We start from the raw sequence: 27,485 nt of genomic DNA on the forward strand, positions 1-27,485 counted from the left end.
CTAGATAGCTCTGAGATTTTTTTTATTTGGAAGAAAGGGAACAGGAGAACGCTGCCCCCTATGCTAAAAGAGCGTCTCCTTCGGGGAGGGGCGTGAGAGCTGGGGAAGCGGTGAACAACGAGAATTTTCCTCAGCGCCAGTTTTCCCTTAACCCTACACTCATTCCCCTCGGAGCCCTCTGTTCCTTCGCCTTCTCTCCTCGCCCTAGCTCATCTCGTAATTCACCCTCTCCGTGAATGACACAGCCCGGAATGTCTAGGTATTGGGTTGTGCCTCGGTTTCTCCGCCTTGCTCTCCCTATCTCTAGGCGCTTGAATGGCTGTGTTCCACTGCAGGCACTCTCTTCTTCCCCCACCCACCACGCCCCCTTGGAGGAGACAGTTTCCCCACCCCTAACTACTACATGGGGGTGGCTGAATCTAGGGGAGGCGCCCCAGTGAGGGTAAAGGCAGGAGGCGCTGAGGTTACGAGAGCTAGGAGTCAGGCAGTGGGGACCAAGCTTTGGAGGAAGTCCCCAGGGTTATGCCCTCCACTGGATGGTCTGTCCCCACTACCCTGCGGATTCCCGTAGCCTTCCTAATCCGGCTCCCAGGCCGCGCACCCTCTGGCGGTTATTTTGACGAACTACGTTCCTGGAAGTCCTCAGGGTCTGAAAACCTGCTTTGCGGTTGGGGTAAAGGGATGAAGATCCTGGGTCCCCGGACTTTATCCTCCAGTTCTCCCTGTCCAGGCATCCTCCCCAGGTTAGGAGGAAGCGATGCCTAGATAAGTAAACAGAAAAGCTGCCCAGAGCCTGGTGTATTAATAAGGAGAAAGAATGTCTTGTCACCAGGGCTGGGTCTCTGGCCCTCTCCAGTGTCCATGAAGGAGGTGAGGGCTGTCATGTCAGAATCATAGCTTACACTCCGGCATCTTAGCTGAGACAGGAGTTTCCAAGTCTGAAGCTTTATGTTGGGCAAACTCTAGATCCTGAGCTGGCTCTGAGTCCTCAGGGTGGTGGAGAGCCACCAGCAACTGGTATGTAGCTGTGCCAAGTGTGGCCCCCACCAGAGGGGCCACCACAGGCACCCACCACCAGCCATTACCAGCAGTGCAAGAGAAGGACAAAAGGATATCAGGAGTGACTCCCCTAAAGGACTGGGGGCAGTAATAACAAGAGCGTTCCCTAAAGCAGTTCCTGGGATGATGTACACCAGGAAGAGGGTGTCTTGGCACCAAAGCATAGCGCTTAGAGAGAAGGAGACCCAAGAGAGCTTGGTCCAGTCTCTTGTCTTAGGAAATTATCTAAATGCCCATTTGGGTTATGAGGTCACTAATACCCCAAAGAGGTAAGATGATCATGTGCCCAAGAATACAGACTCTAAATCTTACTTAGGTTTCAGTGAAAAGTGTGAAGAGGGGAAGGGGGCAAAAGAGAAAGAGAGAACTGGGGCTTAGAGGAGGGACACTGTCCTAAGAGGCCAAGAGAACTATTTAAGAGGAGAGAGCTGGGGATCCAGGGACAGAGCCCTTAGCAGAGGGAGGTGAGTGAAGGGACAGCACCAGAGGAGGCCGTCTCCCGCCTGAAGACTTCAGGGCCCCAGCCAGCCAGGTAGGTGAAAAGCCGTGGGCCCAGGTCCCGGGCAGGGTTGAGTGGGACCCCACAGTTGACACCCATGGATAGCTCAATGACCAGGATCAGCAGCCCCACTGCTATGGGTTCCAGACCTGCAGGCACTCCCTTGTTCCGTGTGTCCAGGATGGCCAAGAGCCCCACAATCAGGATCCCGGTGCCCAGAACCTTGGAGATAACAGAGGCAGAGGGGCTCCCATCAGCTGCCAGATGTTCCATCTGCCCTCTCTCATCCAAAGACTCCAGGCCACCCCCCGATGTCATCTGACTTAGCCCAACACAGGCAGCTGAGGTGAGTGGTGGTGCAAAGATGGACCCAACCCTATATCCCATCCAGAGCCTGAACAATTGGCAGGGATCCCAGGGGTCAGGAGAAAGGTTGGGGCTCTCCCAGCTCTCCCCCTCACACCTACCTGATCCAGGAAGCCATTGTTCAGGGACAGATAAGGTGCAGGGTAGGTGGCAAAGATGGAGGCTGTCTCCTTGGGGCCAGTCACTGTCAGATTCCCACCTGTATAGTTCTGTAGGGCATCTGTGGGGTAGAGGGACACCCAGGATTTCCATCTTTGCTCATTCAAAACTGTTCCAAGGCACCACTGCCCACACACTGGTGCCCCCAACACCATTCCCTCTGTTACCATAGTAGAGAGCATAGGTGACTCCGGAGGCACAGAAAGCAGCAGCTGCACCAAGCAGTAAATGGGGAGCTTGGCCCAGGGGAGTCATCCCAAGAGGCACATGGCCAGGGAGAAGGCTGGATTCAGGTGGGCTCCTTCAAGGATCAAGAAAAGAAAACCAAGATCCATTAAGTGTCACTGCCAGGCACTGTCATCACTGGTACTCCTCCTCACAACTCTTAGGCAGATATTACTATTCCCATCATATAGACTAGAAAGTTGAGGCTGGAGCAGGTTAAGCAACTTGTCAAGGTCACATAGAGAAGCCAAGGTTTGAACCTGGGTCTGTCTGCTCTTTCCACTACAGTGCTTGTGTCTCAAGGCTCCAGCCAGGCACACTGATGCAGTATGTGTCTGGGAACAAGCAGGTGAAGTCCTGACCAAAGATGAACCTGAGAGGGCTTCAGGTAGGGGATACAAGAGGATTGCACTTACCCTTGATGCCTTGCCATAGATCTCTGTCTACGTGAGTGGAGGATTAATGTGACAAAGGGAGATAGAGCGATACAAATGGGGAGGGGCTGGACCAGGCCAAAGGCGTATCTCAGTCCAGGGCACTGGTCAAGTTCAAGGAGATAATGTCCATGAGTCACCAGAGATCTGCCTTTTCCCCATTACCATACACCCACACTCACATGCACATCCTACCCCCTCTGATGACCAGACCCCACCCTCCTCACCTGAGACATTTCCACCCACGTAGATGGCTATTATGACAGAAAGAGAGCCAGCCAGAAACGTGGTGAAGAAGTTGCCCTTGGTTTCTTCACTGGTGACGGTCTGGGCCACAGCCCCCTGGGTAAGGAGCTGGAGAGAGGGAAGATGAGGAACAGGGAACCAGGAATAGGGAGCCTGGTGGACCAAAAGGAGAGAGAGATGGGAAGGCTAGGAGAGCAGCCAAGAGAGATGAATGGACATCAGGGATCAGCAGGGAAGGGAGAAAAGCAGAAAGAGGGAAAGGAAAAGAAATGGGAGAAGTAGAGGAAAAGTAAAGAAAGGGAAGGGGGGTGAGAGATGGAAAGGGACAGGAATAAAAATGAGGCAGTAGGAGAGGAACAGCAGAGACAAGACGGGGGACAAGAGAAATGATGGATAGTTGAATGGAAGCAGGACACCGGGTGGAAGAGATAAGGACACCAGGAGGAGCCAAAAACTTTTGCCCACCTCCCCTCTTTCCTTCCCCCAGTTACCCTCCTTACCATGAGCACAAACACACTCAGAAACTCTGCCAGGCACTGTCGGGCCAGGAGGCTGCGGATCCGGAACCAGTCCTTGACTTCGGCCAGAGGCTGAGTGTGGGCCATGGTGAGGACACCCTGTCTCTGGTCACTGCTCCCTCCGTCTGCATAGGCACACTGCTGCTACACAGCTACTGCCTGCCAGGGGAAAAGATAAGGAAAAGACTTTAAAACCAATTAGCTCAGCTCCTGAACAGCAGCTAGTGCTCATGCACGTATATAGGCTAGGGAGGATAGAGATAATGGGAGAATGTCCGGGGACAGGCTCTGTACATGACCAGAGCCTGGAGTTTGCCCAGGCTGTGTCTCCTCTTTCTCTCATCCCCATCCCTCCTAGGAGTAGCCTCCTCCTATGCTGACAGATTGAGGGAAGTACTCTGCTTTATATACATTAGTTCTCTTGGTCCTCAAGACAATTGTGTAAAGTAGTACTACTGCTCCCACTCTACACGTGAGGAAATTGAAAGAGCCTTAGGATTCCCCAAGGCCACACAGTTAGTTAATGGCTAAGTCTGAACTCAAATCCAGGTCTTCTGACTCTCCATCTAATATTCCACAGTGCCTCTCCTTGGAATATGAAGCATTTCCCCAAACCATTTGGATGCTTGGAAAAATCAACAGGCATCCAAAGAGACTGGGATGAAAACCATGGACTGCAGGAATAAAACCCATGCCTTGAATGCTTGTACTTCCCTCATGCAGAGTCTCACCTTGATTAGAGAATGCTCTACCTTTGTGTCTCTCGCCATGGCTCCAGCTGAGAGCTTCACACCCACACTGAGCCCCATCTCCCCACCTCTGGATGCTTGACACTCTTATTCTGCATAACACATAGCCACTTCCTACTTCTTCACATCTCAAGCCTCCAATTAGATTAATTTAACTATGAATCAAGTCCTAGACACTGGGGAAACAGTGGTAAACAAAAATAGTCCCTGCTCTCCTAGAGCTTATGTTCTAGTAAGTGGAAACAGATAATATACAAATTTTTAACATACTGTGTGTAGTTTATGCGTTTCTTGAGAGCTGGGCCATGTAACCCCATGGGCTCTAGCACAGTCCTGGGCACACCTGTGTGCAATAATACTTCTTTACTGGGTTTAGCGGATACTATGGTGCTCCACCCAGATCCCCTCCTTGGGGCCAATGTACCCATTCCTCAGTTGCTGTGACTATCAGACGCTGATAGCACACAGCTGCTTTCCTCATGGCAATGCCTTCTGCAGCAGGAAACTGCCTCACCCAAGGTTATGTGCCCTCCTCTAGGGCCCATGTCAATGACAGGTTGATGCAGACCTGGCCTCTTTCCCTCAGTTTGACACAACTCTGAAGGGCCATTCCAGCTCCAAAGTTCCCCATAGGATCAGCTGAGGCCTCTGTTATATTCTCATTGTGTGTCAGTTTCCTCCTTGGCCAAATCCCATCTTCCTCACTTCCTTACATGTGTATCTCCTGCTGGCTGACAAAAATAACCCTATCACGATAGTAGGTGGAGTATGGATAGTGTCTAGGTTGCTGAAGTGATGCAATTACTAAAATTGTCAGCAGTGATCAACTGGAAGGGGTTACTGTTTGAAAGGATATGCACTAGTGCAATATCTCTGGCACTTGAGAGGTGTGAGGGAAATGGTAACTATAAACTCCACAGAACTGACCACCAAGTCCAGGCAGACTGTGAAAGCCATCGGGCCCCCTTGACAGCATTTAAGGAAACCTTAATCTCTTGCATCCAGTGGGCATCAGAGTGGAGGACCAGCTCAAATCTTAATTGTATGAGTAGCAGAGCTTTAGAAAAGGTTTAATTCTCAACCCCAGTAGCTTTCCTATGCCAAGGTTAGGGTCCTAAAACCACAAGGGTAGGATCCTGACACTTGAGTTAGGGACATCTGGGTAGATGGAACTGAGAGTCTTGAATCCCCAGATTCCTCTGAACCCTCTGAGCCTGCAGAATTGGCCCATTCCCAGCTTGCATAAAGATCACAAGGCTTCAAAGGAGGCAGGTGCAAGACAAGACAATACAAGTCCACTTACCCCTCAAGGACCTATCTCCACCTGCTTTCCTAGCAACGGGACCAATAACAAGGATCGAATTCTGGCAGAGCCCCAAAGAGGATGTCTAGCCTACTAAGAAAAGAGAGGGAATATACGCTAAAGGAGCTTCGGGATCTGGCTCATGCATACCTGCAGAATTTGGTAGCATTTTACATAGAACTGGATACTGACAGTGCTGGATCAAGGGAGGTGGAACATAAAGTTAGATATGAAAGAATTTATTGATATAGGAGCACTCTCCTGTGATATAGGATTTAACATCCTGGCAAGATCCCTGGGATATGGGGTGAGTACACTTTCAGGATGGTTCTAGAAGGCTTGGAGAAAATAATGGCCCACACTAACGAAAGTAAAAATGCCAAAACAAGTCATTTATGTTGATGACCATTATGGAGAAAAGGGAGAATACTCAGACCTTTTGAGGATTTTTGGACAAAGGATCTGAATTAACATTGATAGCTGACAACCCAAAGTTATACCATGGCGGCCTCTTGTTAGAGTAGGAGCGTATGGGGTCCAGATAATAAATTGAGTCCTGGCTCAGGTCTGCTTCAAAGTATATTCACTGAGACCATGGATCCACCCAGTGGTCATTTCCCCAATACCCCATCATATAACTGAAATGGACATCATTTGCCAAACGTTATAAAAGAAAATGGACACTCTTCTTGCTAACTGAGGCCTAAATTCTTTTCTGTTGACCCAGGTCAGTTTCTCAGGAGAAAAGGAAACTTGAGCAATGGATATGTAACCATTGATCCCTAACTTGTGATATTTTCCTTTGCAACTGACTTTTTACCAATGTCCCTGTTATGCTGATTAAGATAAAGACAAAGATAGACTGACGCCAGTGGTCAGACCACCAGACTATGTCTGCAGACCCTGTTTTTCATCGATGGTCACTATGGAATTTGGACTGACACCAATATCCTGTGGTTTTAGCCTATATAATCTTTTCCCTACTCTTCCCCTTTGGAATACCCAGTTAAGACCTCCTTGGGTCAGTGCTTCCCCAGCCTGCAGACTATAACTTGATAAAATAAACTTCAGCTTTCCCTGAACCTCTTACTGTTAGTGTTTTCTTCCAGGTTAACACTTTGAAGTTGTAGAACAACCACATTGGTTTCTTGATAGGGGGAGTAAGTGATGAAGGCCAAGTGGAGGCCTGAAACTGCTCCACACCAAGATAATAAATAAAAATAATACCATATCCTAGGGAACATAGAAGATATTAGTGCCACCCTCAAAGACTTAAAGAATATAGGAGAGCCAAAGCAATCCTGAGAAAAAAAAAAGAACAAAGCTGGAGGCATCACAATCCCTGACTTCAAAATATACTACAGGGCTGGCCCCATGGCTTAGCGGTTAAGTGCGCGTGCTCCGCTACTGGCGGCCCGGGTTCGGATCCTGGGCGTGCACCGATGCACCGCTTCTCTGGCCATGCTGAGGCCGCGTCCCACATACAGCAACTAGAAGGATGTGCAACCATGACATACAACTATCTACTGGGGCTTTGGGGGAAAAAAAATACTACAAAGCTATAGTAATCAAAACAGCATGGTCCTGGCAGAAAAACAGACACACAGATCAACGGAACAGAATTGAAAGCCCAGAAACAAAACCACACATCTATGGATAGCTAATCTTTGACAAAGGAGCCAAGAACATACAATACAGAAAGGAAAGTCTCTTCAATAAATGCTGCTGGGAAAACTGGACAGCCACATGCAAAAGAATTAAAGTAACCATTATCTTACGCCATAGACAGAAATTAACTCAAAGTGGATTAAAGACTTGAATTTTAAGACCCGAAACCATAAAACTCCTAGAAGAAAATATAGTCAGTACACTCTTTGACACTGGTCTTAGCAGCATCTTTTCAAATACCTTGTTTAGTCAGGCAAGGGAAACAAAAGAAAAAATAAACAAAAGGGATTATATCAGACTAAAAAGCCTCTGCAAGGCAAAGGAAATCATGAACAAAATGAAAAAAAACCCACCAACTGGGAGATAATATTTGCAAATTATATATCTGACAAGGGGTTAATTCCCAAAATATATAAAGAACTCATACAACTCAACAACAAAAAATGGGCAGAGGATATGAACATTTTTCCAAAGATATACAGATGGCTGACAGGCACAAGAAAAGATGTTCAACGTCACTAATTATGAGGGAAATGCAAATCAAAACTACAATGAAATATCATCTCACACCCATCAGAATGGCTGTAATTAACAAGACAAGAAATAATAAGTGTTGGAGAGGATGTGGAGAAAAAAGAACCCTCACACATTTTTGGTGGGAATGCAAACTGGTGCAGCCACTATGGAAAACAGTATGGAGATTTCTCAAAAAAGTACAAATAGAAATACCATATGATCTAAATATCCCACTACTGGATATTTATCCAAAGAACATGAAATCAACAATACAAAGAGATTTATGCACCCCTATGTTCATTACAGCATTATTCACAACAGCCAAAGCATGGAAGCAATCCAAGAGCCCATCAACTGATGAAAGGGTAAAGCAGATGTGGTATATATATACACAATGGAATACTACTCAGCCATAAAAAAGACAAAATCGTCCCATTTGCGACAACATGGATGGACCTTGAGGGTATTATGTTAAGTGAAATAAGCCAGACAGAGAAAGACACTGTATGATTTCACACATATGTGGAAGATAAACAAACAAACACCTAAATAAGGAGAACAGATTAGTGGTTACCAGAGGGGAAGGGGGTTGTGGGGTGAGCGAAAGGGGTAAAGGGGCACATATGTATGGTGATGGATAAAAACTAGACTATTGGTGGTGAGCATGATGCTGTCTTTACAGAAATGGATATATAATAATGTACACCTGAAATTACACAATGTTATAAAGCAATACAACCTCAATTAAAAAAAAAGAATACAGGAGATGTGGCCCCTGTCATACCACCAGTTTGGCTCCTACAAAAACTGGATAGATCATGGCAGATGGCAGTGTTCTACCATAAACTTAACCAAATTGTAACTCTGATTGCAGCTGCTGTATCCCAAAAGGTAACTTTGTAGAGCAGTTTATTATAGCTTCTGGTTGGTGGTATGTAGCCATTAATGTGGTAAATACTTTATTTTCCATCCCAATCAGATAGGAAAGGAGGATCAGAAGCAGTTTGCATCCACATGGGGAGGACAATATATACTTATGGTCTTGCCCCAGGACTATGTTAACTCTCTGACCCTCTGTGCTAATATAATCTGAAGGGACCTTGACTATCTGGACATTTTGAGGAACATTATATTGGTCCACTATATATGTAACATCATGCTAATGAGACCAGAAGAGCAAGAAGTGGAAAGTACATTGGAGACCCTGGAAAGATACATGTATTCAGAGAGTGGGAAATAAACCCTACAAAGATTCAAGAAACTGCCACATTGGTGAAGTTTTTAGAGGTCCAGTGGTCTGGGACATGCTGGGATATCCTCTCCAGAGTAAATGACTGATTATTGCATCTTCCATCACTAACAAAGAAGTACAATACCAATCTTCTTAGGATTCTAGAGCAAAACATTTCACACTTGAGAATACAATTCTGACCAATTTATCAGCTGACAGCGAAGTCTGTCAACTTTGAGTGGGTGCAAAAGGAGAAGAGGCCTCTGCAGCCACATGACCCAGCAGACCCCTATGAGACTAGTATATTCGTGGCAGGAAAAGACGCTGTGTGTGGTTTTGCAAGCTCTAATAGGAGAATTATAAGATGGATCCCTAGGGCTTTGGAGCAAAGTCATGCCATCTGCAGCAGAGAATTACATAACATTTGAAAAGCAGCTCTTGGAGTGCTGCTGGGCTCCAATAGAGACACAGCACCTGACTACAGTTCAAGTAACCAAGTAGCCAGAACTGCCCATCACAAGTTGGATTCTATCAGATCCTCCATGTCATTAGGAAGGGTGGGCCCAGCGAGAACACATTGTAAAATGTAAGTGGCATCTTTGAGATCAGACATAAGCCAGCTCAGAGGGTACAAGCAAGCTGAAAAGCAAGTGGCACAGACTCGCATATCATTCAGCAGCGTTGCACTGGCATCTTTCTCTCAGCTCACACCTATGACCCAATTGGGGATTGTCTTAGTTATTCAGGCAGCTATAACAAAATACCATAGACTGGGTGGCTTATAAACATCAGAAATTTATCTCCCACAGCTCTGTAGGCTGGGAAGTCCAAGATCAAGGTGCCAGCAGATTCAATGTCTGGTGAGGGCCCACTTCTTGGTTCATAAACAGCCATCTTCTTGTTGTATCTTCACATGGCAGAAGGGGCAAGGGGGCTCTGGGGGCTCTTTTATAAGGAAACTAATCTGATTCATGAGGGCTCTGCCCTCATGACCCAATCACCTCCCAAAGGCCCCACCTCCACATATCATCACATTGGGGATTAGGTTTCAACATACGAATACAGGGGGATACAAACATTCAGTCTATAGCGGGGATCCCTTGTGATGAGGGATCAGAGAAGGAAAAAGCCTAAGCTTGGTTCACAGATGAATTGTACGGTATGTGGGTATAAGCCAAAAACTGCTACTGCATTGCAGTCCCCATCGGGAGTGGCCCTGAAAGACAGTTGTGAGAGGAAATCCTCCCAGTGGACAGAGGTTTGAACAGTACATCTGGTCATCCACTTTGTGTGGAAAGAGAAGGTAAGAATATATACAGTCACATGGGCAGTGGCAAATGGCCTACTTGGTTGGTCAGGGGCTTGAAAAGACCAAGAGTAGAAGATAGGGGCAAGAAGGTCCGAGGATGAGGTGTGGATGGACCTATGGGGGTAGTCTTGAAGTGTAAAGATCTTTGTATTACATGTTAATGCCCACCAGAAAGCATCCATCACAGATGAGGCACTGAACAACCAAGTAGGCAGAATGACTCAGCCATTGCCTATCATCAATCACCCCAGTTCTGAACAATGGATGCACTGAATGGAGTAACTGGTGGTAGAGATAGAGGCTATGCATGGGCCCTATAGCATGAGCTCCTACTCACCAAGGCTGAACTAGTTACTGCTGCTGCCAATGTCCAACCTGCCATTAACAAATACCAACACTAAGCCCCTGATATGATGCTACCCCTTGAGGAAAACAAGTAGCCACTTAGGGGCAAGTCGGGGAACACTAGATTCCACCACTTTTAACTGGGATTGACTCATATTCTGAGTATAGGTTTGCCTTTCCTGTCCATAGGGTCTTAGCTAGTACCCTTCTCCAAGGGCTTAGAGAGTACTTGATCCATCGACATGGGATTCACATTAAAGGGGGTATAACAGTGGGGGCAGGTGACCAAAGGATCCACTGGTCTTAAACTGCCACTCAGAGGCCATTAGTCTGATAAAGCAGTTCTGTGGCTTCTTAAAGACACAGATGAGGTACCAGCTTCAAGATGAAACCCTGGGAGGATGGGGAACCTCCTTCCAGGACATCACATATACCCTAAATCAATGACCACTGTATGATTCTGTGTCCCCAATGGGTAGATAACATAGATGTAGGAATTAATTTTATGAATCTAGGATAGAAATCAAGTAGCTTCCACTTTTCTTCACTCCCAGTGAACTACATGGGGAATTTGATTTTAAGGTCTAGAGGTCTGGGAAACCAGAGATATAATGCTTCCTCCAGGGGTCACAGTAAGAATTCCCCTTGAACTTTGGAGTCTGTGTAGCAAGAGACAAGCAGACAAGAAAAAGAGTTGTCATATGGGCAGGAGTAATTGACTGTGATGGAGGAGGAAAGACTATAGCTACACATGGGAGGGAGGAAGAGTATTTTGGCGTTCAGGTCATTCACTATTGCTGCTCCCATGCTCAGTTTTAACAGTAAATAGAAAAGTACAGCAGCCACAGCCTAAGAAGAACATGGTAACCAAGGGAACTCTCAGGGATGAAGATCTGGGTCATCCCAGTATCCAGCTGTCTAGACCACTAGAGGTGCTTTCCAAAGGTAAGGACAATTTAGAATTAGTAGTGCAGGAGGGGGATAAGAATCCATTAGAGTCTCAAAACCAATTGCAGCAGTGAAGGCTGTGGACTTTTCTACTAAACCTTCTCTTAAAGTTCCCCCAAGAAATAAAAACAATCAGAATCCCATAGAAGTTTTCCCCAACTGGGTAGACTAACCGTAAGAAGTATGGATTTGGGGGCCGGCCCCGTGGCTTAGTGGTTAAGTGCATGCGCTCTGCTACTGGCGGCCCAGGTTCGGATCCTGGGTGCGCACCGACGCACCGCTTCTCCGGCCACAGGGTCATGCTGAGGCCGCGTCCCACATACAGCAACTAGAAGGATATGCAACTATCACATACAACTATCTATTGGGGCTTTGGGGGAAAAAAAAGGAGGAAGATTGGCAATAGATGTTAGCTCAGAGCCGGTCTTCCTCAGCAAAAAGAGGAGGATTATCACAGATGTTAGCTCAGGGCTGATCTTCCTCACACACACACACACAAAAAAGTATGGATTTGAGCAGTGCAAGTGGTAAACTGTAGTAGACACCACAGTGCTTCACCCAGATCCTCTCTTTAGGGTCATGAGCCTATTTCCCAGCTGCTAGGAAGATCAGCTGCTGATGGCTCACAGCTGCCTCCCTCACTGGAAATTACCTCAGCCACATGGAACTGTCTTGCCCTCTCTCAGCAGGTTTCTTTCAGTCAATGATGGGTTGGTTCAGGGATACAAAGTCCTGGCCCCTTTGCCTTAATTTGGGACAACTCGGCAGAATTATTTCCATTCCAGAACTCTCTGTAGAATCCTAGGATCAGTTGAGGACTCAGGTGCAACCACATTGTGTCAGCCGCTCCCTCTGTTCAATCCTGCTTTCTTCATTTCCCTACAGGTAGATCTCCCAAGAAAACTCCCAAATAAATCTTCTGCATGAAACTCTCCTTATCAGAGTCTGTTTCCAGGGGGATCCAATCTAAGACAGTTTTCCCAACCCTACACACTTCCTCCCATTAGCCACCCTCCTTGAGCCTTTCAGGCTGAAGAATATCAAAAGTCACCATATCCCTCCTCTCTTTCTCCTATCAGTGTAAAGAAAGATTAGTTTTATTTTTGTAGTTTCTAAAGTAATATGTGCTCATTATCCTTATACCACACACTCATGTTTCCAGGTGGAAGAACTCCTATTAGACCAGAGGTTGTCAACCAGTGATGGTACTATCCCCTAGAAAGAATTTTGAAAATCTGTAGAGGCAGAATTTTTGTTGTTGTTTCACAATAATGGTGGGGGAAGTTACTAATATTTAGTGGTCAGAGGCTAGATATGCTAAACATCTCACAAGACACTCAACAAAGACTTGTTCTATGTTTTACATGACTTTAGAATGTCCTACCAGATGTACATATTGGTGAAAAACTTGTTTATAACAATATGAGCTCAGAATCTGTTTTATATATAAACACAAGTATTTTTTAGCAGTTTTAATGTATACTAAATTTTCTAGGCATACAATCATTATGTAAATGAGGGAAAACAGTACTTTATTTTGTTTGGAACTTTAAGGGCCATTTACCATTTCAGAAAAACATTTCATTTTCATTTTCATGAAACTTGGGTGGCCACATGAAATATCTATATTGGTCGGAATATTTCTTTTTTTTTTTTTTTAAAGATTTTATTTATTTATGTTTTTCCCCCCAAAGCCCCAGTAGATAGTTGTATGTCATAGCTGCACATCCTTCTAGTTGCTGTATGTGGGACGCGGCCTCAGCATGGCCGGAGAAGCGGTGCATCGGTGCGCGCCCGGGATCCGAACCCGGGCCGCCAGCAGCGGAGCGCACGCACTTAACCGCTAAGCCACGGGGCCGGCCCGGTCGGAATATTTCATTATGGATTCTAGTTGTGCTTGAGCATTTACATATTAGAAAATATACAATTTTCTTATTACTTTCCTTTTATTTCTCCTTTATAGAAAACTTAAGAGTATATCTACATATATGTAATTACTATGTGTATAGATATTATCAATAAATTTCATTTCAGAATATTAAGTAGATGTTATAAATTTTTTGTGTAAACAAGGTAATGTTGGTGGGAATTCTGGGAAGATAGCAGCAGCAATGAAAGCCTAGTTTTTGGATTTTCTTGAAGCTCCACATAAAAAGATTGACTAGATAGCAAAATCGAAGACTCATTAAAAACATGTACAATAAAACTAGGTGACAAGTATACTTTCAAACCCTGTAGTACAAGTGGGTAGGGACGACATCAACAGCCATAAGACCCTACAGCACCAGTGTTTGTGCAAGAAGCAGAGAGAAGTAGAGAAAAGCAACAAGTTATATGATAAACCCAAGAACAGGAGAACCCCCAAATGCTCCTCAAGTATTCCCTGGAAAGTTCTGCAGGTCAATTTCAGAAGTGCTGAAACTGGCATGGATTTTACTCCTCCAATAGTGGGTGATTTCAAGAGGCCCACAGAAGATAGTCTGAAGGGGCTACCTGATCCACCTGGTCTACCTTCCAGAACAGGGTCCCACATTGAGGAGAAACTACTTGTCAACTTCTACAAAAAAAAAATTACTAGGATTTTGATAGGAATTGCATTAAATCTATAGATAAATTTGGATAGAATTGCTATCTTAAGTTTTCCAATTCATGAACATGGTATATCTCTCCTTTTATTTAGATTTTAATTATCTCAGCAATTTTTGTAGTTTTCAAAAATGTTCAGCTCTTGCACTTCTCTTGTCAAAATTAAGTATTTTATTCTTTATTATGCTATTATGAAGGGATTTGTTAATTTCATTTTCAGATTGTTTGTTGCCAATATGTAGAAAAACATTTTTTTGTTCTTTTTCTGTATATTGATCTTGTATCCTGAAACCTTGCTCTACTCACTTATTACTACAAGTAATTTTTTTTGGATTCCTTAGGATTTTTTCCTACATACAAGGTCATGGCATCTGTAAACAGTTTTACTTCTTCCTTTCCATTCCATTTTCTGGCCGTATTGCACTATCTAGAACCTCCAATACAACGTAGGATAGATAAGAGCAGATATCCTGGCTTTGTTCCTAATCTTAGTGGGAAAGCGTCAGTCTTTCAGCATTAAATATGATGTTTGGTATAGGTTTTTATAGAAACCCCTTTTATAGATACCACATTTCATGTCTAAAAATGTCTATTATACTCCTACATTTAATTCATAGTTTAATTGGGCATACAATTCTAGACTGGAAATAATTTTCCTTCAGTATTTTAAAAATAATTCTCCATTGTCTTTTAATTCCAGTGTTGCTGTTAAAGTTTGAGAACATTCTGATTCCTGATCCTCTGTATGTGATTTCTCTCTCTCTTTCGAATCATTTAGATTCTCTTTTGTCTCTAGTGTTCTGAAATTTTGTATGATGTGCCTTGGAGTGGATTTATTTTCATCCTTGATATCAAGCATGTAGTGGGTCCTTTCAGGTTACAAAGTAATATCCTTCACTTCTGGGCTATTTTCTTTACTTATTTCTTTGATAATTTATACTACCCTGATTTTCTTATCTTTTTTCCTTCTATTTTCTGTCTCTGTTATTTGGTCTACTGTTTTGGAGATTTCCTCAACTTTGGCATGCAGACCTTTTTATATAAAGTTTTTCATTTCTGCCATCATATTTTTTTAACTCCCCAAAGTTCATTCTTATTTTGTTAATTCCTCTTTTGTAGCATCCTGTTTTGGTTTTATGGGTATATCATCTCATATTTCTAAGGATATTAAAGATTTGTGTTCTTGCTAAATTTTCATCTTTCTGCATAGTCTCTGTTTCTTCCAAGTTGCTTCTTTTGTTTGTATGAGTCTCCATCCTTCATGTTGGATGCTGTCCACAGATGTCTGGTAATCTCTGGCTCCATTTGTGTTTATGATGGTACTCTAAAAAGCTGATTTTGTTGTTAGTACCACCAAGTCGATTCCAACTCCTAGTGACACTGCAGAGCGGAACCCTGCCTGGTCTTTTTGCACCAAGCTCTAACCTTCTGGCATTATATCAGACAATGCTTTGCTGCTATTCACAGGGTTTTTATGGCAAATTTTTTCATAAGTGGGTGGCCCGTTCCTTCTTCCTAGTCTGTCTTAGTCTGGAAGCTCCGCTGAAACCTGTCCACCATGGGTGACTCCACTGGTATTTGAAATACCTGTGGCATAGCTGTCAGCATCACAACACCACACAGTGGCCATAGTATGACAACTGACAGATGGGTGATGGAGTTCCCTGACCAGGAAACACTTGAGCCATGGTGGTGAGAGTGCTGAATCTTAACCACTAGACCCCCAGCACTGACTGTAAAAAGCTGACTAGAAATCTCAATTGTATTCTTATATACTATAGAAGTTAGTGGGAAAAAAAAAAAAAAAAAGGTGGGAGGATTTGTTCTACTAAATACAACTATAGTATTTAAAAGTGTAATATGGGTTCAAAGATAGATAAATAGATTAACAGAAAAGAGTAGAAAGACCCAGCACAGGGACATACACGTATTTGTATATATGTATGTGTGCACATATGTTAATATGTGTGTATATATGTGCGTATGTGTATATATTTTTTCCCAAATGAAAAAAATGAAACTGGTCCCCTGATTCATACCATATAGGAAGATAAATTCCAGGTGGATTAAGAAAACTAAATGTAAAAGGCAAAACTAAAAAACTCATAGAGGGTAATAAAGGACAGCATCCTTTTAACCTTGGGTTAGGGGAGATTTCTAAAGTATATAAAGAGCACTAACCATAAAGGAAAAGATAAATTTGGCTACAATGAATCATCTTCTGTTCACCAAAAGATATAAAAAAGAGAATAAAAAGACAAAAGTTCATTACTATATCTCCTCTCCTTTGTTCTTGTGATATGCCTCTTTAGAAAAATCCCTTTATTGTTATTTTCGTGAGGTTTCCAGAGGAAACAGAGGTAAATAAATTTGTAAGACCTGCCACTCTAAACCAGTGCTAAAAACTTTTTTAATGAGAAAAAGATCCAGTAATGTTTTTGCTAGTTATACTTTTTCTTACATAAAAAAATAAAAAAGTCAATAAAGGAAGAAATATTGGCCCATATACTTCCTCAAATGATCTCATGAAGTATCCAATCATAGTGATCCCACATCTAGGGAAGCAGTTATCTCCCACTTTCACACACTTCCTTTTTTTGTAATCTGATGCATCCCTGTCTATAAATTTTCCTGGAATTATCTCTAGTCATCTTATCTCCTCTGTAAAGAAAATCATTTTCTACTGGTACCTGACCCTTACTTATCAAACCAGGTTTTGAAAGTGGAAAGAAAAATTAAGACATAAGGAGAAAACTGTGGGCAGGATAATTTTGGAAGCCCTGGTGCTAGAAAGTGGAACAGCCTTAACAAAACCAAGACTAAAGAATTAGCATAAATAAACGTTTTATTAGTCAGTTTGGGCAAGTGACATACTGACATACCCCCAATTCACTGTTTGACACACCCAAGCCCGGAGGTGGCAGAAGAGGCTATTGATGGTGAGCAAAGGGTGGAAGGTGGAAAGAACCTTAAGGTCTCTGAGGGTTAACAAGGCTACCGGGACCGGAACCAACGTCCTAGGAATAAATCCAGGATGGAAAAGGTATCATCCAGGGCTGGAGGTGTTGGTGCTTCTGGATCTAAGGAAGAAAGTGATACACTTTCTTGAAATGAAAAAGATTGGGCAGACGCAAAGGAGAAAAATAATATTAAAGAGTAGAAGAGGGTTTCTCTTTCCCAAGGAATTAAAAGATGGACCCCTTTCATTCACACTCTTCACTTACCATCTCTAGGACTGCCACCTGCTTCTTGACGAGTTACTGTGGTCTCTGTCCGACCTTCACTGTCCACCACAGTCCGGCGCTCCTCTACTGTCTACAAGGAGAAGCCCCCACCATATCCCTAACATCACTAAAGGTGAGTTCACTGGTTTCGTTACATAGATCCCTTTTTCCAGAGCATCCTCTGGCCACAGTTCCCTTTACTCCTCTCTCCCAACTCACCCCATCTGGCTTAGTGATCTTGGTCACAGAGACGCTCTTGAAATAGGATTTGGGCTGGGGCTGCAGAACTGGGCCAAGGCCCTCCTGGGAAACCTGGGAATCAAGATCTAGAAGGGCAGAGAGATGAAACAGGAAAGAAAGAGTCCAAAGGAAAGAAGGGGACAAGTGTGGCAGGAAGAAACCTCAGGGAGGAAAAATAGAGGGAACTTTGGGAGAACAGAGGTCTGGTGAACGTCCTCTCCCTCCAGACTCACCATTGTCCTCCCTGGCTCTAGAGTGGGGAGTCACGGGCCACATATCATCAAACTGCAGAAGAAGCCAAAGTAGATAAAATGACACTTTTCAATCTGAATCTTGAGGGATCAAAGTACCCAAATTATTCCCAAGTTCCAAAACTACCTTTTTTCAGGAGAGAGAATCCCATTCAGGATAGCTTTATTTACTCACCCCGCCTTCCTTCCTAGCTGCTTTATGTATTCTTCTACCAAAAAGCCTTCCTGAACTGATACTTTTCTGTCCTCCCCCAACAATCCTGCCTTGTCACAGAACCATATAGACCAGGGTTTTGTTTTGTTTTTTTTTAAGAAAAAACAGAACTCCCAGAGCCAGCCCGGTGGTGTAGTGGTTGAGTTCACGTGCTCCACTTCTGGCAGCCCAGGGTTTGCAAGCTCGGATTCCGGGTGTGGACCTACACATTGTTCATCAAGCCACACTGTGGCAGGTGTCCCACATAAAGTAGAGGAAGATGGGCACGGATGTTAGCCCCAGGCCAATCTTCCTCAGCAAAAAAGAGGAGGATTGGCAACCGGTGTTAGCTCAGGGCTAATCTTCCTCACACACACACACACACACAAAAACAGAACCCCCATTTTCCCCCAAAGAAAACCCTAAAAGAAGCTTAATATAGAAAATATACACTAAGTGGAGGGCCTAAGTTTCCAACTCAAGTCCATTAGATTCCAAGAATGCCAGTCTTTGCACTCCATTAGTTGTCTCCCACAGGCTCTTGCTTCAGACCCAGATGTACTCACCCTATGGAGAGGTCTCTGGGAGCCCCAGTCTGGTGCTGGTTTCGGGGATTCAGTTCTTATGTCACTCTCCAAGACCCCCCCAAAGATCCTGGGCTGGTGGCTATCTGGATACTTAAGCATTGAGTCTCGAAGCGTCTGTCCCTCCTGCTGTCTCTCACCAGGTGTCTCTGCCTCAGGACCTGGAAGTTCTGAAGAAAGGTGGCAGGTGGATGCTGGGGGTGGGAAAGGACTTGGGCTCTTTTAAACCTCCTTGAAATCATCAATCTTCTCACACTTCCCATCCCCCAACTACTCTCTGCAGGCTCCTTATTTCAACCACCAACCCAATAGAAACCAAAGGCTCTCCCTCAGGGGCAGCCACACACCAGGAGGGCGGGAAGGCAAGGTCCAGGCCCCCATCTCGCTGAAGATGTTATTGAAATCCCGTACTAGGTCATCAAAGCCGAAGTTATCATGGAACTGCATCCCTCCTCCTGGGCTGAAGCTGAAGCCGAAACCAAATTCCTCCGGGGGCTGGGGACCCTCAAACCTGGAGCTTCCATGGCCCCACGTGGCTCCTTCTTCTTCCTCTTCCTCATCATCTTCATCTCGAGTCATCCCTCCAAAAAAGGGATCTCTGTAGTTGGGGGTAGAGGCAGATTGGCCACCAAGATTTCAGAACTACTTAAACCATAAAATCAACTCACGGGTGGCAAAGTGGGATAAGAGTAGGGGTCTGGGGAGCTGAGGTGAGGTTTAGAGGACTGGCCATTCGGTATTGTTTTGTTTTGTCTTAGTTTTCATCAGTCAGTCCTCACCTCGCAGCTCCCCTAAACACCTCCCCTCGGCTTTTCTTCAGTGTCCCCCAGCCCCTCCCCTCTTTCCCAAGCTCCTGCTCACTTGCTCATTGTCGTCTTCCCCAGAGCCCCACTATCTTCCCCGCCCGGGCCCTGCTGCATCACCCCAGATTGGAGAAAGGCTTAAGGTGCTGTTTCTCCTCCTCTTAACGACCGCCTTGGCTACTGCTGCGGGGTGAGTGCTCAATGTTGTGACTTCTGTCCTCTCCGCAGGAGTTGAAGGAGTAGGGAAGAGGATGTTTTTCCAAAAATTGGGTGTTAGGGGTCAAGCTCCCCTCAGAAGACCACCCCCCTTGTCCGACCCGGACCCACTCTCACCTCCGAGGTCCCGAAAAGCCGAAAAACCCCCGAAAAATGTCAAAGAGGCTCATTCCCGTATTGGGACTCGAACCTTCGAACCGTACCAGAGGCCCATTCACACCTGGGGGCAGCCTACGCTTCGCTGTCGGAAACTGAGCGAAACGTCAGACCACGCTGCCGGAAAGCAAGCCTGCGAGCAGGACACTGTCGTAAAACGACCGTACGCTAGACGCGGGTAGGGGGCAAGCCGGACAGTCCTCTCAAATTCGAAAGGCTTTCCTTACCCCTGTTTACCTGTTTCCTGTGAGGGTAGTGGGCGGGGCAAATTTCTATTTCCCAGTGATCACCTGCCTCCTAAGCCGATTCTCCTGATTGGACCAACCCAGTCCAATAAAGTGTTTGGAGGGTTTGACGCTGGATGGTACCAGATAAAGGCACCAGGTGGCAGTCCATCCCCGCAAATGAGGCGGTCCGAGACCTTCCCTCACCGCCGGCTCATCCACGGACTACCGGTCCTTCCGTCTGAAAGCCACCTCGCCCCTTTCCTCGGTCCTGCTGGTTTGACTGACCTAAGTATAACATTAGAGGGTTGGACAGCTGTTTTATCAAGCTCCTTCTAGTACTGCATTCCCCAGAATTGTGCAGAGATAAAGACACGGGGATGCAAGGACTTAACTTCCTCTCCAGCTACTAAGGAGTTTGTCCTAATTATGAAGGATTCTTTTGATTCTAGGCATGCTCTGCAACCAGCAGGATAACAGCTTTCTAAGAGAGCAAGGGAAATCTAGGGAAGGGTCTTGAAAGGGAAGAATTTGGGGCTATAACTATCCCCCTTTTCCCATCATTGATTTTCAAACCCTCTCCCCCTTGTACCCGCCACCCCCATCCCAACCCTGGCCTTGCTCTAGACTCTTCCTTTTTAAGGGGTTGGGTATAGCCATGTGAAATGAAAGCACTCAACAAGCAGAAACTGCTGTAGTGTACTAGGAGAAATGAGCCCCAAGCGTCAGTTTTGCCAGCCAACAGTGTATGTTGCCTCCCATTCTTTCCAGTTCATTTGCCTGGACCCATCTAAATTATACTTGGACTACAAAGCCATTTCTCTCAGCTCCTTCTTAATCCTCTTGCTTTCCATCCAATATCCACTATCCCACTCCCTTCACTGCCTAAAATCTGCTGTAGATGTCGATTTCTGGAGGAAATGAAGATTTGTGGTGGTTCTTTCCAGGCATCAGGCTGTGCAAGTCTTAGGGGAGAACGGAAGGGAATCCCCTCAAGGGCAAGACAGTAGCACATTAGGGCCAGAGGAGTTCTTAAAGGGTGAAGATTTCATTTTATTCCACTGCCTTCGGGGCCTAGAGGCCCAGTTGGTACAGTAATACTTATTCACCAAGCTGGTCATCGACGAAACTGAGGATATCCTAGACAGAGTAAGAATGGGCAGAGGCTGAAGGTAAAGGTTTTTTTTTTATATATACAAGACACATTAATCCATTAAATTTGAGGACACAGTACAAAAAAAAAAAAACACTTCAACTAATTCATCTGACAACGCTTTTCATATTCATGACGCCATTTTTTGTTGTTGTTTTGTTTCCTAATAATAAAGGAGGAGACTTAGGGCTGTTGGGCTGATATATATTTGGGGACCCCCGCTCCCCACCTCACCCATACACCACCAGGGTGAACAGGAGGAGAAGGAAGGGCAAGGCCCACAGCAAAGTTTCATAATCTTGAATGCAAGGGGGGAGGAGGAGAGGAAAGGACAAAAAAAAAAAAAAAAGGAGAAAATACAAATCCTATAATACATACAACAGAGTGGGGATGGGATGGGAATGGGACAGACATGAAGCTGAGGCATGGGGTGGGCCGCTGGGGGTGGGGGGCAGCGGAACCCCCCCCACATTCCTTTCTCTCTTTGATGCTGTTTCCATAGTTGCCAGGCTGAGAAGCCCTCTCAGAAGATGGGACCGGGAGAAGAGGGTCAGGGCCTCAGTTGGCCCCCCAGCTGTAGCTGTTGTAGGCAGACTTGTTGGTCTGGGGCTTCTGCGGGATGGAGCTGGTCTGGCTACGTTGCCCGCTGCCCGTCTGCAGGGGAATGGGGAGGATGATGGGGAGGAAAAAGGTGTGTAGTTAGGACAAACTGTTATATCTTCAGGTGGAGATTTGGAAATTGCTCTCCCATCCCCCTTGCTTAGAAAGGGCTCTGAAGCTTTTCAACAATAGAAAATTCGGTTTATATGGCTGCTAGAGCACCATTGATAAGAAAGCACTTTCAACCTTTAGATAGGGGAAAGATGAAAAGAGGGCAAGATACCTTTAGAGACAAGACAGTGAATCAGTTCTATGCATTTTCAAATCCCCCTCACCCACCCCCACCTCCACCCTCCCCTGGTCTGAGAAAAGGCTACTCTCTACAGAGAATTATGGCCTCTTGGAGATGAGTGATCACAAGGTGATTTCATTTTCATTGATCCCCATGAATGTCTCAATTTGGAAAGCTGTCTTGGAGAGCAAGGAAGCTCTTATTCCAGCTCCCCAGCCACCTATGATGGAGCAGAGGTCGCTTGCACCACCCCGTGGCTCCCTACCCCTATCACACATCACATCTGTGAGCCCATTTCAGGAGAGAGAGTCTGAGGCCCCAGGCTCCAGATGCTGCCCAAAGAATCCTTTCCATTCCGGTAACCAAGTGTTTCCAGAGTTAGGGAAGGGTAGAAAGAAAAAGAGGGCATTGAGGAGGGGAGGACAAGAGAGGAATGGGAGGCCAGAGAGCTCAGCAAGGTGTTGTGTTTGTGTATCCCGATTTGTGACCGTGCAGTCTTTTCTCTTCAAGGTCCCTAAGGCTGTGGAGGTGAAATGGGGACTGAAAAGGAGTGGGTTCAAGCATATCATCATTCAGTTTCATTACCTGCTCCTCCTGCTGGCGCTGGCAACAGAGAATCATCTGCAAATATGGTAGCTGAGGCAGAACCGGGATATATGGAAAATAAAGGGACAAACTTTGACAATAGAACTCCACCATTAGAAGGGAAAGCTATAATGTCAGGGAAGGGGGAAGGCTGGGAGAGGTAAGAGGGGAGGTGTGACCAAGGTCTAATGGGATGAGGACAACTGTGCTACGGGAGGTGGAGGAGAAAGGCAACAAAGGAATGGGGCAAAAAAAGGTTTCAATGGCCCCTCCTCTGACATCTCCTTTGCCGGCCACTTGTGTTATGTGCGCTTGTGTCTGTATGTGCTGTGTGCCCATGACTGGCGCTGGGGAGGACTGGGTGAAGGTGGTGGTGAGGAAGGGTAAGAAAAGGAAAGGGGAGGCAGTTTTAAGGGACAGGAAGGAAGAGGAAGGGAAAGGAGAGAGGGGAAGGGCTATTACCTGGCCATCCTGCTGCAGGTGATGGTGAAGGATCTGGGAGTGCGGCTGCTGATGGGGGGTCAGAATGTGCATAAAGGGGGCAGGTGGATAGGCAGCAGCTGTGGCCGGATTGATGGGCCCCCCACTTCCTAGGGCTGAAGGCAAGTTGAAGGAGGCAGCAGGAGTACCGGAATGAAAACCTTGTTTCTCAAAGGACTGCTATCCAGGAGGATGCGAGGAGAGAGAGTAAAAGGGATCAGCAAACTAATGCCTGGAATTTCGGAGCCCAAGCTCCCCCACCCTCAGGAAGCAGCACAGTGTCATGGAAACACTGCACCTGAAGTCAGATATTCCGGTCTCGGTCTCAGCTCTGCCCTTTAATAGCTGTGTGATCCTGAAAAAATTACTATCTCTCAGCCTCAGTTTTCTCATACATGAAAACAGGGATGCTACTGACCTCTCAGTTGTAAGGACCAAACGAGAAAATGGATGTGAAAGCACTTGGTAAAATCTAACGTCATATACGAACACAGTGAAATCTGCTGGCTACTCTTAGCACCCCTCCCCTAGAGCTGGGTAGAAATTAGAACTGCTTGGATATTTCAAAAGAAATGAATACACACTGAGGTATCTTGAGTATTAAAAGTCTTAGCCCTGAAGCACTCAACCGTAACTCCTAATACTTTATCAAAATTTTAATTATTTATGGTGGCGGGTGGAAAAAACAGCACAATACACATCTGTGGATAACTGAAATGCATCACTTTAGCTACTGGGTTGTCTCCTTTCCTACTCTTTGTTATCCCTTAGATACTTACAAAGAATGGAATAAACTAGTTTCCCTTCATTCGACACTCATTCTCTTGGAAAGTTATGAAAAGGTTGGGAGTGGGTAAGTAAAGGGCCCAGACAGTTGCACAGTAATTCACACAACATATTACAACAATTTGCCACATCTCACCTTCCTGTAACACTTCTCTTTTTGTCTTTTTCTAGAGAACTAAATTTAAACTTCTTCAAGAAACTGAAGTCTGAGACCATTCATTTTCTAGAAGGATGGGTTTCCTGACACCTCTCTTAGGGTTGGTTCTTGTTCACCGTACTTCTATTATTACAACTCTACCTCCTCTGTGTCCATCTGTCTTTTTCCACTTCTATCCAGAGCCAGGCACCTACCTGGGTTTTGGAGTACACAGAACCCGAGATATCTGGCACGCCCGTGTTACTGGAGGTGACTGATACACCTGGGGGAGGAGGAAACAGATAGGAGGATTAGCTCAGCTAGCTGCCTGGCCCCTATCCCTGGGAGGAGGTGATGTGTGCAGCCTTTCTACCTATAGCACTGCAAGGGAATTTTGGTCTGTTTTCCCAGCTTCAGGTCAGTCCTGAGGGATAAGAGCTCATGAAACAAAGGCTACCTAAAGGTTCTCTTGCCGGGGGCCGGCCCAGTAGCATAGTGGTTAACTTTGCACACTCTACTTCAGTGGCCTAGGGTTCACAGTTCAGGTCCCGGGTGCGGACCTATGCACTGCTCATCAGGCCAGACTGTGGCAGCGTCCCACGTACAAATTAGAGGAAGATGGGCACAGATGTTAGCTCAGGGCCAATCTTCCTCACCACAAAAAAAAAAAAAAAAAACCAAAGGTTCTCTTGCTCTTTCCAGATGTGTACTGAGTATATGTGTGAGAGAGTGAGGTGAGTTTGTTTTTTTTTTTTTTTGCCGGGGTGGGGGTGGGGGGGTGGGGCGGATTTAGCCAAACCTCACAAGCATACAGTTTTCAAAATACTTCTGTGCTAAAGCCCAACAGAATGTATTAAACTTTTAATGTCCATTTCAAATCAATCTGCCCAAACTCCACTCAGTCCTGCTCCTGAAGACAGGTAGTCTGGCTCTTTCTGTTTATGAAGAGACATCTGGGGGCTCAAAATCCATCCCTCCACAGCATAAGGTAAGTACTAGAGGAGCAGTCCAATTCAACCCTCAAGAGCACTTTTATTCTCAGAGCCTCATCTCACTTAGTCCAGCTTCTCCAGAGTCTTGGAGCTTCTAGGCTATATACTTATGATTTAAAGAGCTGACACAAAGATGAGTTTCCATTTACGTAATTTAAGTCTAAGCATGGGAAGGAGAGGGAGTAAAGAAGGTAGACAAGGGTAGGCTATCTCTACAGCATAGGTGGAATACAAAATCCAAATGTCATTCTAGTTTACAATTCAGCTTCTCCATGAGATAAAAGCTCTAATCCAGGGCCGGCCCTGTGGCTTGGTGGTTAAGTGAGCGCGCTGCGATGCTGGTGGCCCAGGTTCGGATCCCGGGTGCGCATCGAGGCACCACTTCTCCGTTCATCCTGAGGCCGAGTCCCGCATACAGCAACTAGAAGGATGTGCAGCTACGACATACAACTATCCACTGGGGCTTTGGGGGGAAAAAATAAAATAAATAAAATCTTTAAAAAAAAAAAAAAAAAAAAAGCTCTAATCCATACTCCAACAACTTGCATGTTTCCTGTTGATAAAGTCCCTACTACCACAACTTTAAGGAAACCAGAGTAGTACAATTCCTCATTTTAATTTGTACTTCTTAAACTGAAATAAACATACTGTACCTCCTGGGGTATGGGGCAGTGGGTCAAGGAGGTAGGAAAAAGCCATCAGGTAAAATAATCCAGCATCTTACTAGAGAAATCTTATGCAAAGATTTGAGGAAAAGTAACTCAAATTTAACTAGGAATTTAAGCATGCTTTTTAAAGATATTAGTTCTCATGAAGTGAGATAAAATGAAACTTCAGAAAAACTTCGCATTTCAGTCTATGTCCTTGGATCCTTCTCTTCTGCTGTTAGGAACACTACAATGGAAGAGTTCTTTAGAAACTCTGTACTAAAGTAACCAAATCACAAATGAGGAATTCTCCATTCACCCACAATTCAACAGCAATCCCCCTTCAAACTCTACAACCCAAATCCTCCGAATGTCTAGGACAAAGGCAGCCTTCAAAAGTTAAGCCCACCTTGGACAGCCAGTTTAGAATCTTCCCAATAGAAGTGGCATCTTAACCTGGAAACCCCTCCCACATCACAAGTCCAGATAGTTCCAGGGAGGAGCAAACACCAACTAGGAAAAAGAACAGAACTACAGAAAGCAAGCTTGATAAAATACTTCCCCATCTCCAAACTATCAACTCTCTATACTTTAAAGGCAGTGAAGTACAAAGAAGGGGACAATACAGGAGCTAATGGGGTATTTTTTCCCCTTCCCTTTTCAAACCCCAGGTGCCCATCTGGCAAATCACTGGTAATAGGCATAACTTTAAGAACAGGAGTTCATTTATGGAAAAGGCTAAACTAATGAGGTTTTTGTGGAAGGGTTGAGAGTAAGATGGAATACACAGGATATAAACAGAACATTTTTGAGGGAAACCAGGAGACAGTGATTGATCTTTACTGCAAAGGGTCAAACAGCTTGCTGACACCTCTTGGTCATCCCATACAGGATGGGAGAAATGGCTAACTGGATTCTCAAGCTGGGTGGTAGAGAGGAATTTAGTTCTGATGTGCCCCTATCTGGTCTCATTTCTTTCCAGAGGCTAGACTAGCTAAAAACTAGCGTCTAAGTCTCGAAGCCTTAATTTGGATATGGGTTGAAGGGACTGGAAATGCAGGAAAAAAGAGAATACTCTGTGTAGTAGCTGTAATAGATAGCCTCAGTATAAGCACTGGAGAGCCTAGAAAATAATGGGTCTTAGTTTTCCTACCTATCTTTCAGCAGTTATTAGACAGCTCCTCAGATTACAGAGTTCTCTTGCCTTCCTTCCAACAGTCAGCACCCTGTCTATCCCTCACTCCCAAGCAGTGATGATCATACTAACCATGATGTGGACAGCAGGGAGGAGAAATAAGAACCCATCTCTCCCAGCATGGCAGCCGCTGGGAAAGTTGGTCACACTCACAGGATAAAATTACTCCAGAGGGCTGGGAACAAATACAAAGAAAGTGGAATGCCTGGGTTTCCAATTAACCAAGGACAGTGTTCTCACTGTCTCACCATTCCTACTGTCTTACAGTTAACACTGTAAACAAAGGGCTGATGGTGTACTAGTGGGATTGAGTGGGGATAAGAATTTCCATAGTCAAGGAGATGTCTAACCAAACCTCTCCCACACATTCTTAGCTACACCTACAAGTACAAAATGACTAGTAATCCACAATCCCTGAAAAGCCATCAAGAGACTAAGAACAATGTTCCAGGCTAGCACAGTTTCCACAGCCTGCATCATCAACTAGCTGGTCACTAAAGACTTTATCAGATCTCAATCAGCCACTTGGCCTTGGGGAACAAGATATGGGAATTAAGCCTTGGAAGA

General features: G+C 45.1%; 3 protein-coding genes across 24 annotated transcripts in view; all 3 read right to left on the bottom strand.

The window, feature by feature from the left end:
* Positions 1 to 368: 368 nt before the first annotated feature.
* Positions 369 to 3,792, bottom strand: AQP10 (aquaporin 10). Its single transcript, XM_004436108.3, is given in 7 exon segments — positions 369 to 1,090; positions 1,563 to 1,780; positions 2,026 to 2,144; positions 2,251 to 2,292; positions 2,295 to 2,384; positions 2,970 to 3,096; positions 3,489 to 3,792. Coding segments are annotated over 7 exon segments (900 nt in total). The 5' UTR covers positions 3,594 to 3,792; the 3' UTR covers positions 369 to 891.
* A 13,196-nt stretch (positions 3,793 to 16,988) lies between these two features.
* HAX1 (HCLS1 associated protein X-1) lies at positions 16,989 to 20,224 on the bottom strand. 3 transcript variants are annotated; one of them, XM_087442560.1, is made up of 7 exons: positions 19,893 to 20,224; positions 19,001 to 19,251; positions 18,636 to 18,823; positions 17,859 to 17,910; positions 17,605 to 17,711; positions 17,386 to 17,476; positions 16,989 to 17,241 (listed from the first exon to the last, which is right to left on the bottom strand). In XM_087442560.1, exons 2-7 carry the CDS (start codon positions 19,230 to 19,232, stop codon positions 17,156 to 17,158), a joined length of 756 nt encoding a protein of 251 aa, XP_087298686.1. In that variant the 5' UTR covers positions 19,233 to 19,251; positions 19,893 to 20,224; the 3' UTR covers positions 16,989 to 17,155. The 3 variants fall into 3 exon arrangements, with proteins under 3 accessions (XP_087298686.1, XP_087298682.1, XP_087298676.1); XM_087442556.1 differs by having other exon boundaries at positions 19,876 to 20,224; XM_087442550.1 differs by having other exon boundaries at positions 19,790 to 20,224.
* A 581-nt stretch (positions 20,225 to 20,805) lies between these two features.
* Positions 20,806 to 27,485, bottom strand: part of UBAP2L (ubiquitin associated protein 2 like) — a 43,006-nt gene continuing 36,326 nt past the window's right edge. For 6 of the 20 annotated variants that reach the window (XM_087442577.1, XM_087442573.1, XM_014791895.2 and 3 more), the window contains exons 25-28: positions 24,300 to 24,367; positions 23,145 to 23,342; positions 22,683 to 22,733; positions 21,220 to 21,859 (exon numbers count right to left, since the gene is read on the bottom strand). In XM_087442577.1, the coding sequence (XP_087298703.1) occupies positions 21,764 to 21,859; positions 22,683 to 22,733; positions 23,145 to 23,342; positions 24,300 to 24,367 (413 nt within the window). In that variant the 3' untranslated portion in view covers positions 21,220 to 21,763. Of the gene's footprint in view, positions 21,193 to 21,219; positions 21,860 to 22,682; positions 22,734 to 23,144; positions 23,343 to 24,299; positions 24,368 to 27,485 lie in introns of those variants that run through there. The other 14 variants (XM_087442619.1, XM_087442583.1, XM_087442646.1 and 11 more) reach the window with 11 other exon arrangements.

The sequence above is a fragment of the Ceratotherium simum genome, chromosome 2 (assembly GCF_057802395.1).
Source record: "Ceratotherium simum simum isolate JZ-2026a chromosome 2, ASM5780239v1, whole genome shotgun sequence".
NCBI lineage: Eukaryota > Metazoa > Chordata > Mammalia > Perissodactyla > Rhinocerotidae > Ceratotherium > Ceratotherium simum.